The following is a 19,868-nucleotide window of genomic DNA, read 5'->3' as shown; positions in this document are numbered from 1 at the left end:
TCTATCGCCAGTCACCTACCGTTCGTGCGCCTCACCTCCACGAGTCCTGCGCGGCTCGCTAACATTAATTTTATGTTTCGGCTGACTTTTTGTTACTCGCGCGACAGATTTCGCCGAAAAGGAACTGCTGCTCGTAGTCTAATTTATCAACTGCAATTGAAATTAAAAATGTATTGTATAATATATTAGCTAGGATAATTATAGCGCTGATTATGGAGAGAGAGTTTTCGATAACAATCTGACTTGATTCATAGTCAAGATGTTGAGGAAAGTTCTATAATACGACTAAAACAACACGCAAGTGTTCCAGGCTGCTACAATTTTGTTCGCCATAGCAAGTAGAAAAAAAAAAAAAAAAAATCGAGTGACCTATGTAAGGTTATGTTGCAAGCTGTATCCTTTTCATTCTTAGTGTTCATGGTCGAGACTTCACGTGATAAAAACATTTGTCCCAAGTCAATTGCAATATTGCACAAAAACTGAGTACTTTCTTTTTCTAGCAACAAAAATTTATTTCTGGCGAAAAATGTTCTCAAATTTTTTAAATTAAACATTCGTTAACTTCATTCATTATTTACTGATCCTCAGGTTTCCGGTGGGAAAGTCAGGTCAAAAAATACTTGGTTCTATTGATTATAGAGAACAGGAAGTTATGTGTTCTTCGCTTTCCAGTCATGTGACTCCTCCAGATTCTTGAACCAGCTTCGCAAAGACTGATCAATCCTGAGAACCACAAGATAACTGAGGCACAAAACCATGGTGACTAAAAGGAACGAGACACCTTCAAACACAAATCGAGGCGCAAAAATCTTCCACACCATAAGATGGCGGCGATGGACAGCTGCAGAACAACAAGTGGCCAGGAGCTGTAAAAAAAAACAAAAAACAAAAAAAACAAAAAACAAAAATAAAGAAACAATCAATAAGTAAATAAATGAATTGTAAGTAAATAGAGAAGGAAATAAAAGTCACCCCTTTGAACCCGAACAGTGACTAACATCTCGTTTCTCCTTATAATTTCACCACTGAGGTCACAAGAATAAAGAACACGATCACCAACTAAAGAAGCTCTTGATTGTTAAACAAATTCTCCTTGTCAGCACCTTAGGAAATGTTTAGAGAACAGTATGGAGAATATGCATACTGACGATAAGATATACAGGGTTGAACAGGCACAGAATTACTACTCTAAGAACAGCAACAGCAAAAACGTTCACGCCTAAAAATCCAAGCCTCCCGCGAAACTCTTCAGTCAAACGTATAAGTAAGTTCATTTTTAAATCGACGTCTTTCTCAGCGTTGTCGCTTCAGAATCGAGTATCAATTTGACCGACGTTACGACGAAGGGCTAACGCTCGAAACGTCAGCTTTTATAATCGTAACGGTGGCCAATTTACCATTTCAACTTTGTTGATATATTCAAATTATTTCGTTACCCCCACCGACGCAGCCCCAAACAGTTTCTTTAGAAACTATCAGCCTTTTATCAATTTGACCGTTTGGATCACTGTTTGAATCTAAGGAACCGCGCAGCTGCTCTTCCCGAACCTAATATTAACTCTAAATTGTTGTCAGTTGACTCTTGCTGGGTTGGGGGAAGAGAGGAGTAGGTGCGCAGATATTGACACTGAACCAACTGTTCGATCAAATTGACCAGCGCCTGTGCAAGAAAAGTTTTGAGTTCTATGCTAAAACTAACCTTGAGGCCATGGAGAGTCTGGTAGGTGACTAAGAGCCGAAACATCCGAGTTCTCAACAGTTCAGGACTTTCAATCCAATCAAACTCTCCTTTGCTTGACTGAGGGCGATTTTTGTTACGAGTTGCCAGGAGCCTGTTTTGTATTTGAGGCCAAAATAAGAGGAGCGGCAGACCCAAGGTGAAAAGGACTGCACTGGAGAAAGTATTCAGAAGTATAAGGAGACCTCAAAATGAAAATAAAAAGAAGTTATCAGTAAAAAAAGGAAAATACACTAACACAGTAAAGAATACTTTCGCCTAAAGTAACAACAACAATGATTCGTCTAATTTCAAACGTCTGCAGTTAGATTTTTGGTTAAAATATGCAATTAGAACACGCTCAATAGGGCGTTGCCATGAAGATAAGGCAGCCATTGTGCGGAGGTTAAAATGTTTAAACCGTCGGCCGTAAGAAAAACAAACAAACCAAAGAAAATCAAGAAACGGCTCCATTTTAAGGAGGTTGAGGTCAGGTAGAGGTTCAACTTTGCTGTTGAAGAGAAAGAAACGATTAAAATCACCGTAAATTGACTGAGTTTTTCTGGTGCCAAAAGCAATTAGCATGAGACAGATTTTGAGGTCTTTGCCTTACCTGGTATCACAAGATTTTCCATGTCTCCAGGAAAGCCGACAAAAGCAGCTTCAAAGCGGATGGACGGGATGGTGGCCTGGTGACCAGTGCAGTAGAAGTAATATGAAGACATGAAATACCACAGGACTACCATGCTGAATGAGGTGTCTGCAAATAAGTGAAAAAGAAAACTTTTGGTTAGAAATGATATTCCTGTGACTGGAAGCCACCATAATTCGCTACCAATTTGTGCGTACTGGTTGGTTGGACTGTCCTGTCCGTAAATGCAGCGAGTCGATTGTGAGAGAACAAACAAAACTGGTTCTCGTTGAAGTCTTGTCTTCTGAGTAAAGCAATCAGACTTCTCGCGAACTGCGGATTAATATCGGAGAAAAACAGTTTTCAATGCTTCAAGTACTGCAAACAAGTGAATGATAACGATTTGCAAGCCGCAGTTTAAGTGACAAGGAATTGACATTCTCTCTCCATTTACACTGATCTTGGTTTGAGCAACGAGATGGAACGCGGCCAGAATCTCTGAGTGAGACACTATTGCCGGTGTCAGCTGTGTTTTCAAAATCTTAACCATACCGATGATTTAATGTTTTCGTCCAATTTTCGAGATTTTCGAAGATGGGTGAAAATTCGAACCCACAATCGAGCACTTGCCACGATTTTGCTAGTACTGAACCCAAATTGTACGTAGCACTTACCAGAGTTTCCATCTCCACCGTTAGCAAGTTCTGCATCGTGGCTCAATCCGTGAATCTCCAACTGCAAATACATCTGGAAAAGGATCAGAGAAATGGACAAAGCCATTCCGTTGCCCAACAACATCATTAAAGGCAACCCAACAGCAACAATTAGAACCAGTATCGCCGACGAAAAAACTGTTCCAAGACCATACACCATGGGTGTGTTTGTATCGTCCTCGCACACTTTGACTTTCTTTACGTCCAATCTCTCCCAATTCTGCTTTACTTCACGAACCAGAGCATGGATAATTCTGGAATTATCACCTGTTTCTTGCAAGGATTTCACTCCCTCGTTGAGAGAATTTCTTCCGTTTTTAAAGACAGTATAGATATATAAGGGTGAGTACAAAACACATGCGATTGTCGCCATGCACAGAGAATAGACGATCTGTGGAAAGATTATCTGTTGCCACAGCTGCATTTCTGGAAAAACGGCGGCCATCTCTTGTGGAACGATCTGCAGCATCCAATGAATGCACATAAAGAAGAAGGCCAAGGGAAGAGTATACCTCACACAAAGAACAATAAACGTTGTGCCATTTAAATTTCCATGATAACGAAGCCACTGATGAATTGAAAAAGGAATAGTGCCAGTGCATAAAACGGTCAAAATAAATCGATTGCTTTCCAAGGTGGTCTTGTCGGCGGAGTTCGACTGAGGTTTAAGGAGATCGGTTTGTACGCAAGACCACTGCTCTTCTCGACAAGCTCGTAATATTACGGCAGTTCTGCTGACAATATCAAATGCTATCCACGCTATTAACAATCGGAGGATGAATCCTGAAATATTCTTCATGTCGTCCTTTTTGGCAAATCTTCTAAAATGATGTCTTATTACGATATTCCTGCTATTGCCAGGGCAAATTTTCCACATAGCTTGGACACAATTTACTCCAATCAATGATTGAATAAAAAATGCAGTCAGCCTGTCCTCGTTCACCACAAAACTGTTTGAAAATGAAGCCCAGCACTGAAGTAAACATAACACTGCAGCAAAAATGTTGACTACTGACAGTTTTTTGTAAAACCTGCTTACAGTTATTTGGGTATATTTCATAAACTTCTTCTGAAGAAAAACAAAAAGTGCCAACAGAAGTGCACATGCTACATATAACGGTATTATGATAATGGCATTGAAGTCGCAGGATGTTGCTGCAGATGCGATAACGAACCCAATCAACGGGACTAAAAACAAAAGAGACAACCGGTTTTCACTGAAATTAAGAAGGGCTAGAACAACTAAAGCCACACCCAGAGATATCACGGAAATACCCGCAAATATAGAATTCAAATCAAACTTTGCCCACATCGACCGACACAGGACTTTTGCACCAGACAAATAGTCACTGTGAAATTCTTCAGCAGACGATAATTTTTCATTGAGATTCTTCAATTCTTCTCCAGAAGCTTTCCTGATCATTTCCTCATGCCCCCCTAGGTTGTCAACTAAATCTTTCACTTCAGAGACCAGCGTAGTTGCATTGTGCAAAATCTTTCCAAGCTCTTCTAGTCTTTCCTTAGGAATATCTCCCGAAATCGAAGCATACTTTGTGAGATATTTGTGAACTTGCTTGGCATTCAGTTCAAAGGCTTTGTTTCTTTGAAGCAATTCCAGTACTTTCTGTGCAATTAGGTCATCTTCACTACTTGTTTGATTAGACAGAATATCCAAAGTGCTTCTGTGGCAGAACAACTCAGGTATGATGGTACCCAGGTTTCCAAATGGAATGGGTAAACCCAACAGCAGAGAAAGAGTTGGGACCAAGTCTATCTGGGAGACAGTTACAACTTTCTCCTGCATCGGAAAAAATTAATAACAGTCATGAGTACAGTGGAATAGTCACATCTACAGTCACTTTAGGTATAAATCAGAATTTTCAGAGTTCATTTGCTCTTGAAAACTTGACAATAACTGTAAACATTTCAGAGAGCTTTACAGCCAAGAACTACTGATAAAAAGACTAGAGAGAGCAGAAGTACCTGTATGTGATACCATCTTGCAAATTTGTTTACAATGACACATTGTATTTAATAAATTAAAAAATGCATGCTAAACTTTGCTATTTTAACTTTTTAACCCCACGGAGTGACTGGTATCTGATGGTCATTTCTCCATAACAATTCACCCCTGACTCAAACATGTAGGGTCACAACAATTACATCTTCAGAAATCAAAGGAGAACAGACTCAAAACAATGCATACTGATGTTAGGGTGTAAAAAGTTGACAAAATCAACCAAGATTTTCCACTGTCTTTACCACTTCTGGTCAAAGAAATATGGTACAATACAATACAATACAAACTTTATTGACACTCCCTAAAGAGGGTTTTTCGGTGACAATGATCTAAAAATTACAAAATTACAATACTAAAATGAAAAACAGAAAAATTAAGGAAGCTAAAATGTTAATAAATGTTCGCCAAAGTTACAACTAAGAGCGATGAGAAAGGAAAGCAGCAAGTAATTTGACTCTATGTTTACGCTTAAAATCACAAAAAGAATTACAGAGTTTGGGAGTATTATCTAAACTGTTCCATAGACTTACTGTATGATAAAAGAAAGTCCTTTGCGATTTAAGAAAATGTCAGTTTTTTGATTTTCAATACTACAAGGGTAGAGAAAACAAAGTCAAGAATAACATGTATTTGTCCATTACAGAGTGTAGCACTCCTTTCCTTACCTTTTTCATTTTACATGTGGCTATGGGTTTCGTCGAATAAATGAAAAGTGCTGCATCCACCTCATCATCACTGTCACCACCATGGTCACCAGTACGGGTCATGCCATGATCACCCATCACAAACAATATTGTATCATCATCAAGAATCTCCATTACAGACCTGTATAAGAATGGACATAATAGCATACCATGTAAGTAAAAAATGTAATGTTGGAAGATCTGGATTTCAGTTTGTGCTCAGTCGCAAGTGTTGGTATACAAGTCATGTAACTTATTCATCGACCTACTATATATCCTTTCATTGCACTTAAACAGTTTCTACATGTGAGAGACTAATTATAACAGAGTTATTTTAATCAACTAGATTCAGTGCAGTTATTACCAGCAGCTAATTATGGCAAAAGTAATCAAATAAAATTCTAATGATACCTTTATATTGGTACTTATTGTATTTAGCACCTGAAACCCATAATGTGGTTATTCTCAAACTCTGTCTCCAAGTTTGGGAATCAAGTCTGGGCTACAATAATGTAGAGGTAGGCACAAAAATTCAAAACTTTTTTTTCATTAGAATTTTCAAAGTATGCTGAAATTTGAAAATTTTTGTCCACAAGATATGAAAAATGTAAAAAATTGTTAAATAAAATTTCCCTCTCATTGCTTCTGTACAAGATTAAATATCTGCACTGTATGCTGGACATGTAGTTTACTCTTAATAAAGAGAACAAAATCAAATAGAAAGCAATGTTCTCCTTAATTTTGAGCACAAAAGAAAAAGCCACTTTTTTGATGTTCAAATCTATCTGAGGAATTTTCAGAAAAGTGATGAGGTGGCAGGTGGCAACACTTGCTTACACATATGGTAAATTTCACCTGTTATCATCTGATAAGGAAGACATTATCTGTGATAAGTTAAAAATATCTTATTGTGTCACAAAATGATGCGAATACCGTAGCACAGAATCCATCTGTGTGAGTTTAGAGGCCATTTCAGGATGATTGGGACCAAATCTGTGCCCACAGTGATCAACTCCAAGAAAGTGACCAATAAGAACATCCCAGTCATTTGCCTTCAATTCTGGAACCAAGTGCTCAATTACACCATTGTCCACTGTATGAAGATCCATGACATTAAATGATGGGAATGGAAAGGACTTGTGGAATGAGTCAGGGAATAGACTTCCCCAAGTGTCATCCCCCATGAAAGTTATTTTCTTCTTCAAAGAAGTCAGCTGTGAGATGATATTGTCTTCTGTGATATTTGAGCTGGCAAAATTACTTCCTGCATCCACAAAAGTGGGTAAACTTCCTGTTGAAATGAAAGCAAGGATTAACTAAAAATTCATGAACCTTTCATTTGAGAAAATGTTAATTAGTTTTTTTTCCTTCTTTTTAAATACCTGTTGGCCACTATACCAAAAGCATCATATCAAAGCAACTACTAGATAGATGGGTAAAGCTAGATGTAGAAAAAACTGGATGTACAAGAAAAAGAGAACTGCAAAAACATCCCTACTTCATGATTTAACCCCTATTTCTCCCAAAGATCCCAACAACAACACTCTGCACTATCTGGTATACATTCTTTACTATGTTATAATAATAATAATAATAATAATAATAATAATAATAATAATAATAAAGACTTTATTTATAAAGGGTAGCATGTAATAGCCACAGGCTAATAAATTTGTGGCCCTGATTTAATAAACTAATTACAAGTTAAAAATAGAAGAACACTTAAAATCATCAAAAAAACATGCGATTTTCATATAAAACTCGATCACTAAATATGAAAATGGTGTAAAAATTGCTGGTCCCTAAAAAACTTACTCCACATAATATGTTTAAAACAGGCTACAGAATCCACTTTCCTAGTAGATAAGGGTACATTATTCCAGAGTCTTGAAGCTGATACTGCAAATGTGCGTCTACCCTTGGTTTCTCTTTAATATATAGGGCAAAATTAGTTAGTTCTAGGAATTTGATTTTAAATCGACCAGGAAATTCTAGTTGGTAACTTTCTTAATAAATTATCGCCTTTCTGCTCAACTTTATGCATAGCTACGGTACAGAAGGTGAAGAAAAATTACAAGTTGGTCGCAGATGTAGAAGTTCTTAGAGTAGAGAAGCTGATTATATATAAGCATATAACTTGTGGGAAAACCACACGAATCAGGTGGAAAGAATTTCTTACCGGTAGTGAGTGCTTTCAATCGCTGCATAGTGGTAGTTGGTGGGTCAGCTACAAATTTGAATAGAGCTCCATGTCGAGGAGAGCTCAGTAACACTTCATGGATGACTTTTAATTTATTCTGGTAAGGCAACGCATCGTCCAGGCTTGTGTTGTACAGTGCAAAATCATAGCGTAGAGCATCAATTATGAGGACCACGGCTTTTGTGTGCGTCCTCTTCATCCAGCAGCCTTCAGTTTCCTCTGTATGTGACAGTTTATGATCCGACAAGAGAGTGACATGTGGAGCTTCAGAACAGCCACTCAACTCATTGATAATCAGTCGATTTAAAAGAAACCCACGAGTGAAAAAGAAAATTCCAACACCATATAGAAATGAGATGAAACAAAACAAAACGAGAAGTTTAAAGCCGTAAGCCATGCCGTGACTGTATTGATGCGTGATATACAAGCACTTCACAACTTTTCCGCCATACTGCCTGGAGCGTGGCTACTAAGTTCTTACCCAGTTTCTCCTGCTCTCTTCCGCCCCACCTCGCGATAACGAGGCTGGTTGTTTTTAAGATGGCGTCCGATCAAGACGTGGAAGCTGACTCTCCTTACATACCTTTCAATTCAATTATTCCACAAACAATTTTAGAGGATTTATGCAGGTGAGCTCAAAAATATATTTTCATTTTGGTTTGATGCCCTGTTTTTGCTAACAACGACTTTATTCTTTCTTTCAAAAGCCGTTTCTTAATTAACATACCGGAAGAGGAAAGGAAAGATGTCGTTCGGTTGTGCTTTCAGATCGAGACAGCACATTGGTTTTACGTCGATTTCTATCGACAGGAACAACCAGATCTCCCAGCCTGTGGTCTTAAGGATTTTACGAGAATTAATATCCTTTTTTAAACCGTTAGCATCGCAAATTAATGTTATTTATGAACTACAATGCGAACTTTTCGATATTATTTTCCTCATCGTTAAAGATAGTGGTGAGCTTTCGATATCCAGGTTTTGGGGTTACGCGTCGTCGATGCCATTACTGATTTAGAAACAAGATATAAACAGCAATCTACTATTAAATCTAACAAATCTCTCTCACAAGTCTCACAGATGCAAATTGTTTATTTAAAAATCCATATAAATAGTTCAACCAGTGGCAGACACTCTTCTGACTATTTCAAGAGAGGCCAGATGTAATAGTTTGTATTGTTTTATCAGAAGAAGCTTATTTTAAGCTAATTTTCTAACTGGCAGCTTTCTATGTACCTTTCCACAACGTTTATGTTCCTTAACATGGTCACTATTTGAGCAGTTTCCATTTCTCAATAAAACTGGGGAAAATATCAACAGAATTTTTGAGAACTGGAAAAAGTACAAGCACAGTGTTCCAGTCTATGGAGCAATAATGTTGAATCAATCCTTGGAGAAGGTAAAATCCATTTTTTTTTTCACCCTTTACAGCCTAACATCAGAATGCATATTCCCGGTACTTTTCTCCGCACATTTTTTTAGGAGCTGACCAGGAGAATTTGCGAAACAATCAAGAATTTCTTTGAAAGATGATCATTTCCATCATTCTCTTAACCCCAATGTTTGATACAGGGATGATATTTTTTTAAGGAGACATTTTTAAGCCAGTCACCCTCTGGGATCAAAGGGTGGCAAGTTAAATTTGTTGTATTATAAGAATCAGCACAGTGCCACCGTGGCTTGCTATACTTGAAAGTCCTTTCATGTTTCCAGATTTTCTTTTTTTTTCTCTTAATGGTCAAACTTGTGCACTTTTTTATTGGTGAGACGTTTCATACAAACAGTGCTGGGTATCTTAATTCTAAAACTATTTCAAAAAGATTTTTTTCCACTTTAAGGATAATTATACTTCTTTCACAACTAGGAGAATTAAACTGTTGTTTACTTTAACAAGTCAACAAAAATGGCATTCTTCACAGTTGTTAAAGAACGATGCAAAGTAATATGTTATAAACCATACAAATGGAGCTGACTTAGTTTTAGATTTTGTTAAGGTGCCTGTGACATCACCTAAACTTTTTTCCTCTTCTTCAAGTGTGTATTAGTGCAACCTTTTCTATCACGCACAAGTTGGGGTTTTCCAAAAGGAAAGGTTAACAAAGATGAATCAGCATTTGATTGTGCAGTTAGGGAGGTGAGTAAACTTTTGCAAGTTTGATGGTTGTTGGCCATCATACCATACGTAACAAAAGATGGATAATCCATGATTTTCTTTGAACAATGTTCCCGTAGGTATTAGAAGAGACTGGATTTGATATGAGATTTTATGCAGACCCAGACAATTATTTTGAACACAATTTCCAGGATCATCAGGTACATTTTCTTGAAAAGTAATCTCAGAAGCTTGTAAATGTTATTGTGACTGTAAACAAGTTGATGGAGATTGATATATATGCACTTAAACATGCAATAAATTGGCACATTTTTTGTCTTGAATGGATTTAGGGAATGAGGTTCAGTAAGAAAACTGTCAGTCAATGTGCCAGTTCACCCAGCATTCCCTTTATCTTACCATTCAACCATTAGTCAGTTGATTGGTCAATCAGTCAGCCAGTCAGTCAATCAGTCAGCCAGCCAGTTGTTAGTCACCCAGTCAGCCAGTCATTTAGCCAGTCAGCCAGTTAGTCAGTCAGTCAGCCAGTCAGTCAATCAGTCAGCCAGCCAGCTGTTAGTCACCCAGTCAGCCAGTCATTCAGCCAGTCAGTCAGTCAGTCAGTCAGTCAGTCAGTCAGCCAGTCAGTCAATCAGTCAGTCAGCCAGTTGTTAGTTAGTTAGCCAGTCAGCCAGTCAGTCAGTCAGGCAGTCAGCCAGCCAGTCAGTCAGCCAGCCAGTCAGTCAGCCAGCCAGTCAGTCAGTCATTCAGCCAGTCAGTCAGTCATTCAGCCAGTCAGTCAGTCAGCCAGTCAGTCAATCAGTCAGTCAGCCAGTTGTTAGTTAGTTAGCCAGCCAGTCAGTCAGTCAGTCAGTCAGTCAGCCAGTTGTTAGTTAGTTAGCCAGTCAGCCAGTCAGTCAGTCAGGCAGTCAGCCAGCCAGTCAGTCAGCCAGCCAGTCAGTCAGCCAGCCAGTCAGTCAGCCAGTCAGCCAGTCAGCCAGCCAGCCAGTCAGTCAGTCAGCCAGTCAGTCAGTCAGCCAGTCAGCCAGTCAGCCAGTCAGTCAGTCAGCCAGTCAGCCAGTCAGTCAGCCAGTCAGTCAGCCAGTCAGTAAGTCAGTCAGCCATCCATTCTTTCAGTCATTCAGAAAGGTACCGGTAGATAGATAGTAAGTCAGTATCTCAATCAGACAATTTTAAAAGCTATAAATCAATTAATCAGAAAATCAATTAAGTGATAATTTAGTTAAACATTCTTACTGACAATCTGACCCTCTCTCAAACTTAACAGGTTAGATTGTACATTGTCCCTGGAGTCCCTGAGAAAACAGTGTTCCGGCCACACACAAGAGGGGAGATTGGGGTGAATTAAAATCCTTTTTACTGAGACTTGTTTTATAGCTCAGCTTTAAACATTACTGAGCAAATTTCAATTTACAGTGCACTGTTGCGACCAAACTTTTCTGTGATTTACAAGTATAAGAACTACGGCAAATAAGTGTTGTATTTCTATTTCTTCAGGATATACAGTGGTTTTACGTAAGCAATCTTCCCACTCACAAGAAAGACACTGTTAGCCGAGAGAGCCTGGGACTAAATCCAAATGCTTTCTACATGGTTATGCCGTTTGTAAAGTAAGAATCATAAACGAGTGATGCTTTATGTTTACCAGTTAAAAGTTTGATTCAGTCACCCATTATATATTTAAGTTCTCTTGTTTCAAATCTCTTGACCTGAGTTCGTTCAAAGATGATACTAGGGAAAAGACATCCTGGAGCCCGTTCCTTGAAAGACCCGGTAACTAAACAGGCCTGAAAAGCAGATTTTTGTTTTTAGATTCAAGATTGAGATTTTGACAGATTTTAAGTTCAAACAATGAAGATGCCAGGAAAAGAAATAGGATGGACTGGTGTTTGAACAAAGACTGGTATTGTTCGGTAGTATGAGATTCAGGAATATTACATTGGGCCGTAAAGTTACCGGTGCTTTAGAGAAACGGGTCCCTGGTTATACTTACCTTCTATCGGTTCTTGATTTGATATATTAAAGTTCACAAAGCAACCAATTGCAAGTGGACAATCAGACATGGTTTGATGCTACTCTGGTGTAAGGATTTAATGAATGTAACTGGGGATTTACAATCGGTAGACCCAATGTTTTGACATTCCTATCGAGTGCCTTTATCAGGAACGATCTAATCGTTGAAACAAGAGGTCCTTTCATTTCCTCACTAATTAGCTGCCCTTTTTTTCTGACGAGGGGTAAATAGTGTTTGGTTTGGTTGAAGCACGAGAGGGAAATTACGAACGAAGGTTAGCGTACCCAAGAAGGCTCTTGTCCCCTTCCAGGCTCCCAAGGAAATAATTAGCGCCTATTGGCACGTAAGGGTAAGGCTTTCAGTTAGTGGAAACGAGCAGAAAAGTAGGAACACACACAAAACAAAACGAAAAAATGGCGGGAACTAGGCAGCTGTTTCCGTGACAACCACAAACCCCGTTCGCCTCATTCGTCATTAGAGAGCTTAAGCACCAGACGTTCTTGACAACACGAACGGCAGAGAAGCCGCGTAAGACTGGATCGACGCCTTCGCTCTTGGCGCGAAATAGGAAGGTTAAGCAGTCGACGTTTTTCAGACACGGACTTCTACCCGTGTTAACATGTCTTTGCTAAAAGATGCTAGAGATATGACCTTAATGAGCAAGGGAATAAGTTTCTTTACCCCACTCTCTTGACAGATTGAATAATTCGTCTTTCATATTTATTAGGCGACTTGAAATTTACCACTTCATAGTTGTATAAACAATGCGAACAAACGAGCGAGCATGAAGTTTTCAGTGCATGATCTGGATGCCTAGAGGACCATTTCTCCTTTTCTAAATTCGTTAACCACAGCGAGATTTGCTATTCTTATGTTTGTAGTCGGTTGCTCAAAACCTAGCAGGCATGCATACGATATACAATGTGCAGTTACAAAATACAACCGATGCACAAAGACAATCATCTATCTCATTTTGCACTTTGTTATTGTATCTAAATGTCGCTTAAGTGTCTTAATTCTAAATTATCGCTCAAAGTAATTTGTGAGAAGCTTAAACCCGGTTTAAAAAAATCTTAGTTGTGCATCTGATGATTCAAATGGACATGAAATCAAATGACTTAACTCACCCAGACTTGGCGAGAAGATTCTGCCATTGTCGAATCCCGTTTAATCTATCGATTAAGCAAAAACCACTTTACGCGCTACGAAAACGTTTTTTAATCACTTAATGAAAAGCAGAAGAGCTTTTTATGGTTTTGAGTCAATAATTTATCTCCTATGAACAAAATAACAGCATATTTTTGTGGCGTCCTACCTTCAACCTGAAAAGTGGCGTTCTTGCGTCTGCGACGTGACCACGCAAACGTCATGACATGCGCAGTATGTACATAGTTCCTCTAATGACTTCCGGTAGGCGTTCGTGACCTCAAGAACATCTGGTGCTTAAGCTCACTATTATCCTCCATGGACTGAGGGCGTGGAACGGGCTGGCAGATAGGGGTTAGTTATACTATGATTCACCGTCAGAAAAATGTGTCTATTGATCCTGACTTCATGTTGCTTCCAGGTCGTCCGTTAACGGAATTTATGGGTGTTTCATGAATTTTGGAAGGGGGAGGTGTCACTTTAACACGTGTATTTGCTAGGAAATCCGCCAGCCGCTAATCCTAAATATTGTTAAATGAGGATTTCAAATTTGTCCCTCAGAAATCTGCGGAAATGGATTGCAACGCGAAAGAAAGAAGCAAATAAACCTAATCCGGAGCCGGTTGCTTTGGAATCACCGGGAAATGCTCAACTTCAGAAACTACTCGCTAAAGAAGATCAACGCTTAGAACAAGAACAGAAACGCGCTGCCGTTGAGAGAAGAAGAAAGCAACAACAGGAGCGATTCCAACAGCAGCACGATCTAAACCATCCCCTGCGATATCACCACGTGCAGCAGAGAGGGAATACGATGAAAGGTACTTCACTGTGGTATTTCGGATTTCGGTTGTTACTCGAGTTTTGCGTTACCTTACTGTGTCACGCAATGTGTTTCGAAAGTGGTTTGCGCGATATGCAATTTAGAGGTTGTCCAAGTTGTTCTTGTTCTATCTACCTGTGATTTCTTGTTCTTTCAAACAAAAAATTAAATTACACTGTTTTTGGACCTCGAGAAGACGTTTTTTTTAATGGTGTACCGAGCGCCAATGGAAGAAAATGCAGAAGAAAGATAAAAGGAACTTGAAAGAGCTCTTCGTAGTTTTCTTCAAACTAACTACTCTTCAGTCAAAGTATTTTCTTATGCTTATAGACTGTATGCGCTGACTGGATATTACATTACGTTTTGCACATAACATCCATAGACGGTATATTTCATGCAAAAGAATGAAAGTTTATGAATTCTGCAAACCAGAAAACGTGGATGTGTCATGAAGTCTCGCACCGTTAAAGCCCCTATAGTCATGTCTTATGCAAATGACGACGTTGTTTCATTCGTTTTAGATTATCAGGCTTTGAAGGAAAAAAATTCAGCACACCGTTCTTCTCCAGTTGCGAAAGAAAAGGAAGGAAAGCCGGTCTACAAGATATTACAGCGGCCAACTGACGAGTCATACACAGAGGAACCTTCTAATCCTTTGCAAAAACTTCTCTCTGGAAGCTTGGGTTATGGTCCCGTAACAGCACATCAACCCTTTCCACCTATGGGCGTGGCCACTCCTGAGGGGAGCGTTAACCCCCCATACCACCACACGCACGGTGTCATCGGTGTCCACAGAGAACATTTATCTCTTGAGACCCCTCCCAAGTCGTCGCGCTCAAAGCAGCCGGCAACGTCTCCTTCAGAACACTGCTGGGAGGATAAAGAGTTTCAATTCTCATCACCGGCGTTTTTAAATTTTAAGTTTGACACCAAATCGATTTTAGACTGTTTACCAACGTAGCTTACAAGAGGTTCGTCACATATCCAACATAAAAAAGGAATTCTGATGGTGCCAAAGAATGATTCTTTGCCAGGATTTGTTTTTCAGCCACGAAGAACGCCTCAACGTTATGAAGAGATGCATCCCTTTTTTAATTGAGCAACTTTCAAGGTGTTTTTAGAGTTAATTTGAAGTGCCCCATATCAAATTTCAACAGCAGTACAGCGTTCTATGGTCACAGAACGGTCGTGGGGGGGGGGGGGGGGAGCTCAATTTTTAGAACAATTCTTAACGAGTGGCGGGAATCCATTTGTAAAGGAGAACGACCAGCAAGTAATGCGCAGTGAGGGGACCAAACGGGGTGAGTGGGGAGAGAGAACGTTTTCATCGATTTTTCCCGGATACTTGGGTCTGTCTTTTATGTTTTATGTTGCTATATCCACTCAAAACAACAGTTAGGATCATTAATAAAGGGGGGTAAGTTTCTAAAGAAACTGTGGTGCTGCGTCGGTTGGGTTAACAAGGTAATTTGGTAAACTAGGTTAAAATTGTAAATTGGCCACCGTAAAGAGTTATAAAGCTGACGTTTCGAGCCGTTAGCCTTTCGTCAGGGCGAATGACGAAGGGCTAACGCTCAAAACGTCAGCTTCGTTAGGGTGGAAACCCTTATTTCGAACTACTATCAAGGACAAATCTGTTTTCGTTTTATTCAATTATTTTATGGATGTTACCTAACACAAACAGTCAACTTCCAATCAAGAACTGACCTGAACTCAACCAAACTTCGAATTTATTTTTTTTAAACTTTATTATGAGTGACGTTTTTCTCCAGACACTTCTAACGAGACATATTTCACAATAGCACGTTTGTTTGTAGTTTCGGTAACGCATTCTTTACGAATTCAGATCTGGAAACACCATCTTATCATAATAGTGAATTAGAAAAACAGTCTGAACGATGACATTTTCTCAGAAGAGTTCGTTATCATGCTTTTAAAAAGAAGTGTCTCCAAAATATCAGCAACTTTCAAGACCGCAAGTTAGAGCATTTTTAATTTGAGTTTCAATAAAAACTGACGGAAATCAAAGTAATCACATGAAACGCGGGAAAACGCGAGTGTCCAAAGCAGGGTTGGTGTTTGTGTTGAATCTGATTGGTTGAGGTGGTGCGAGGTTTCTGGACCAATCATATAGCGAGTTTTAGTAAAACCAAAGCAGTTACCAACTTCTTTCAACACTCAGGCAAGGCAAAAAATGTACAAATGCAACCGATTTCATTGTCACCATTAATATTGTGGAAGTATTGTGCTTCAGGGGGAGTCAGTATCTAGATTGTCATCCGGAACTACCTCAACTGTGGCCTCGTCCATTTCTTGAACTATTTTAACATTGTTATCTTGTCTTTGAAGAGACCTCGTGTCGTCAAATCGACTGCTCGTCTCGCTGTTTCTCTGTGCCTGATCACCCAAACTGTCTAGATAATCAATCCGTATGTAGCGTTCGTTTTCTTTGATTTTTTTTACCTCGATCTCTAGAGTGGTTGGCTTGGACAACCTTGCTTTTATAGATTTTAGATCCACATCGCGCGGGAGTGTGTGACGCCAGCAGAATTTCCGTTGGAAACAAGAATTCTGTGTCTTTCTGTTCCGAGAGCGTATGCCCTTGATAAGGAGCTCACGACCATCTAGCTTCAATGACAGTTCATTCGGATCGAATCCATTGACGTCCAAGACCAGTTGAAAAACGTCCTCATCATTTCGTTTCACGAACGGGTACGAAACTAGTTTATGACTGACACCAACTGTTTTGTGAAGTCTTGGAAAATAAGGATCTTGGTTGTGGAAAAAGGCCATTTCAAACGGATCATCTTCGAATGGATCCCAGTTGGCAAAGTCAAAAAAGTTATTTCTGTGCCACAGTCCATGAAAACGAAAGATATTCACATGTATCACGGCATTTCACAGGAAATTCTACGTCATATTCTTTGGGGACGGGAAGGAGGAATTGGAGGTTTCAGAACTACAGGGTGTGAGGAGCTTTAAAAGTCTCCTCTGGATAAAAGGGTTTGAGATTATAGTTGTACAGCAATATGCCTTAAGAAAGCAATATCTTATGTGAAATTTCCTAGTGAATATATTTTAAGACCATTTTCTCAACTGTTTTTTGTGTATTCCCCCGTTAGTTGTCAAGGTCTTCAAGAATTGGGTAGGATCTGGTTGTGGGATGTAAATACCGACCATCTCCACGAGTTCAACAAACAAGCCAGTCAATTAAAATCTGAATTTCCCCCAATTGCTCTACCAATTTAGTTACATCGATAATTATAAGTGAGAGGCTCTTAGATGTGGTCAGGCAGTTCTGATTAAAGTATTTTGACAACGAACTGACAGATCTGGTCGGACAGTTAAACAATACATGACCATGCAGCTGTTGTGATTCACTACCAGAAAGCGTCGCGAGAAAAGCTTTAGATACTGCACTTACCCGAAATCATCGAAGGGGTAGCTCATTATCAATGAACCTTCACTTATGTCACTTATTCCCACGAGGAGAAAGAATAGAAAAAAATACACCATCGCAGACACTGTTCTTGGAATTGAAGGGTTCCAAACTGACATTGAACTGAACAGACAAATCGAACTTTGAAGAAGAAGTGTCTTCAGTTGACTTTTATTATGTATCAAGGCCACGTCAAAAGAAATGTGGCTATTTCGCATTATGCCACGTACATGCTACACCCACTATTTCTCCAAACGTCGATGATCGTTTTTAGGAACTGAATCACGCAAATTGCATCATCCCCAAGACTCAAAATGTTGTCATCCGGATCTAGGATTGTGCTGAACATCATGCGCTGTTTTTTAAGTCTTCAGACCGGTTCACTAGCAGTAAAGGCAGAAACAGCTGTTCAACATTGTTCAAATAAAACTGGTTTTGCACCTAAATATTAAGGTTAAGATTCCTGGAAGGGGAAATTAAAATACGAAGTGGTCAAAAGTTGCATCAGTTAGGCTGCCATATTACCCGTCAAAGCATTTCCGGCGGAAGTGAAAAAGTGAGTGTCGGAAAGACCTGGGTACGAAATCTTTTTTGGTCCACGTCAGAAAATCCAACATGGCGTTTACATTTTATAGCCTACTCGAAGCTTGTCTTTTAGTGGTAAATGCTGTGGCAGTGCTTCATGAGGAGCGTTTTCTTGCAAAAGGTAAGTTTAATTTGTATATGCGAGTCATTTTTTAAAGAAAGGTTTGTTTGCTACACTTTGAATAAATTAGCGTACAGATTATAGGCTTTGCAAAGAAATGGCTTTGGAATACTACAAATAGATCTTCTTGCATTGGGTATGTCTTTCTTATTTTGTTATATTCTCAGTGTTATGATGTGGCAATTCATGGGTTCGTATCTTGAAAGAAGCAGCTACCTGTCAAGATGATTCGTAGTTTGTGCAATCTATGGAATCATGGACTGATCAGTCTTGGCGTATACTTTGAAATGTCACGCTGAGTTAGACCGCTTGTAGATTAGTTACGATAATTTTGTTTAGATCAAGATGACAACTTCAACTTGATAAGTTTAAGTATTTTCATTACCTAATACCTGGATAATATGCGGATATTATGGGCAGAAGTTACATGCTAATCACTTCTGGAAGTTAAATTACAGGTTAAAGATTGGAACAAGCTACCTTAGTGTGCTACCAGGTTTATGCACAGACTCAAGGAGAGATGTCGGTGACATTTATAAATTATACTTTCTCTACTCAGTTGGATGGGGCACAGATCAGCTCTCAGGATTTGGAGAAGAGAGAGGAACAAAACACCAAGTCATTAATCTCGTACATTCTGTTAGGACTGTCATGAGAAGTAAGTGAAAGGATTTGATATTTTGGATGGTATAACAAGGGTAACAGTGTATTCTACTCATTAGAAGGCTGTTCAAAAGAGTTTTTATTGAGGCAAGTTGTAGAAGGAAAAGAGAGCAATTTAAAAGTTGATTATTCTCCTTGTTAACATAAAAAATAGCCTAAGCCAAATAATTCTTAAATTGTTGAAACTGAGCTTCAATTGGTGCCTATATGTCAGCTGAATCTGGCATACAAATCAAACTGCAGGAAGTGTACTTACATCATGGATAATAATTATGTAGAAATAAATTACAAGAAATAAATTATAAATATGTGATTATTCAGATTCTCACCCCTCTAATGGTTATATTTTTGTATTATTTTTCAGTACCTCTTATTTTGCTCAACTCACTTACAATACTTTTGCTGCTACTGATGGGATGATGTTACAGGGCACAACATGTCTTATAGTACTTGGACATATATCATTTCTGTAAGGAGTTGCTGAACAAAATCATTGGGGATTTGTATCAAAATCTTTTGAAAAAAAAATTCTCCATGTGTTTTCACTCTTCAGAAGATGATCAGACAAATTTAATTGTCTGCCTTGTTTATGGAACTACTTAATATCAACCAGTATGGGGTAACTGTACAGAGATGTAGTTTTCAAGAATTATTTTTGCAAATACCCTGATGAGAACATTACTGTACATATCTTCTGCTGTTATGATATTAAATTGCTAGAGTGTTAACATATTTATAGCAGCACTAATTCAATGTGGATCTGATATCTACTTGTTTTTTTTTGTTTGTTTTTTTTTTTTCAATAATTATAAAAATTTATTATGGCATGTAAAGTGTATATTTTGGCACATTACAAGAAGTTAACTGTTCTCTGTACTACCAAATGTTATATTTGCCTGAACAATAGTTGTTTGGAATAAATGAGGAGTGATTAATTAAAATTGCAATGATGCCTATGTCAAACTTTTCACCCTAGTAGGAGGGGCAAAGGGGGGTTTACATTGTG

General features: G+C 38.8%; 4 protein-coding genes across 4 annotated transcripts; 2 read left to right on the top strand and 2 right to left on the bottom strand.

Moving 5' to 3' along the window:
- Window positions 1-156: 156 nt before the first annotated feature.
- On the bottom strand, window positions 157-8,426 carry LOC111337314 (GPI ethanolamine phosphate transferase 3, catalytic subunit). The gene is made up of 7 exons (XM_022943592.2): window positions 7,944-8,426; window positions 6,698-7,055; window positions 5,747-5,906; window positions 3,023-4,859; window positions 2,331-2,477; window positions 1,700-1,923; window positions 157-866 (listed from the first exon to the last, which is right to left on the bottom strand). The coding sequence occupies exons 1-7, from the start codon at window positions 8,359-8,361 to the stop codon at window positions 651-653; spliced, it is 3,360 nt and encodes a 1,119-aa protein (XP_022799327.2). The 5' UTR covers window positions 8,362-8,426; the 3' UTR covers window positions 157-650.
- Window positions 8,427-8,458: 32 nt separating this feature from the next.
- LOC111337311 (uncharacterized) lies at window positions 8,459-16,082 on the top strand. Its single transcript, XM_022943589.2, has 9 exons — window positions 8,459-8,593; window positions 8,672-8,823; window positions 9,233-9,360; window positions 9,997-10,095; window positions 10,194-10,274; window positions 11,342-11,413; window positions 11,572-11,684; window positions 13,796-14,052; window positions 14,576-16,082. The coding sequence occupies exons 1-9, from the start codon at window positions 8,505-8,507 to the stop codon at window positions 15,013-15,015; spliced, it is 1,431 nt and encodes a 476-aa protein (XP_022799324.2). The 5' UTR covers window positions 8,459-8,504; the 3' UTR covers window positions 15,016-16,082.
- LOC111337321 (uncharacterized) lies at window positions 15,768-17,729 on the bottom strand. Its single transcript, XM_022943602.2, has 2 exons — window positions 17,479-17,729; window positions 15,768-16,902 (listed from the first exon to the last, which is right to left on the bottom strand). Exons 1-2 carry the CDS (start codon window positions 17,709-17,711, stop codon window positions 16,305-16,307), a joined length of 831 nt encoding a protein of 276 aa, XP_022799337.2. The 5' UTR covers window positions 17,712-17,729; the 3' UTR covers window positions 15,768-16,304.
- A 310-nt stretch (window positions 17,730-18,039) lies between these two features.
- On the top strand, window positions 18,040-19,814 carry LOC111337322 (immediate early response 3-interacting protein 1). The gene is made up of 3 exons (XM_022943603.2): window positions 18,040-18,199; window positions 18,759-18,857; window positions 19,227-19,814. Exons 1-3 carry the CDS (start codon window positions 18,109-18,111, stop codon window positions 19,280-19,282), a joined length of 246 nt encoding a protein of 81 aa, XP_022799338.1. The 5' UTR covers window positions 18,040-18,108; the 3' UTR covers window positions 19,283-19,814.
- Window positions 19,815-19,868: the final 54 nt, after the last annotated feature.

The sequence above is a fragment of the Stylophora pistillata genome, chromosome 4 (assembly GCF_964205215.1).
Source record: "Stylophora pistillata chromosome 4, jaStyPist1.2, whole genome shotgun sequence".
Taxonomy (NCBI): Eukaryota; Metazoa; Cnidaria; class Anthozoa; order Scleractinia; family Pocilloporidae; genus Stylophora; species Stylophora pistillata.
Note: the sequence above shows the minus strand (reverse complement) of the source record. Positions and strands in the feature narration are given on the sequence as shown.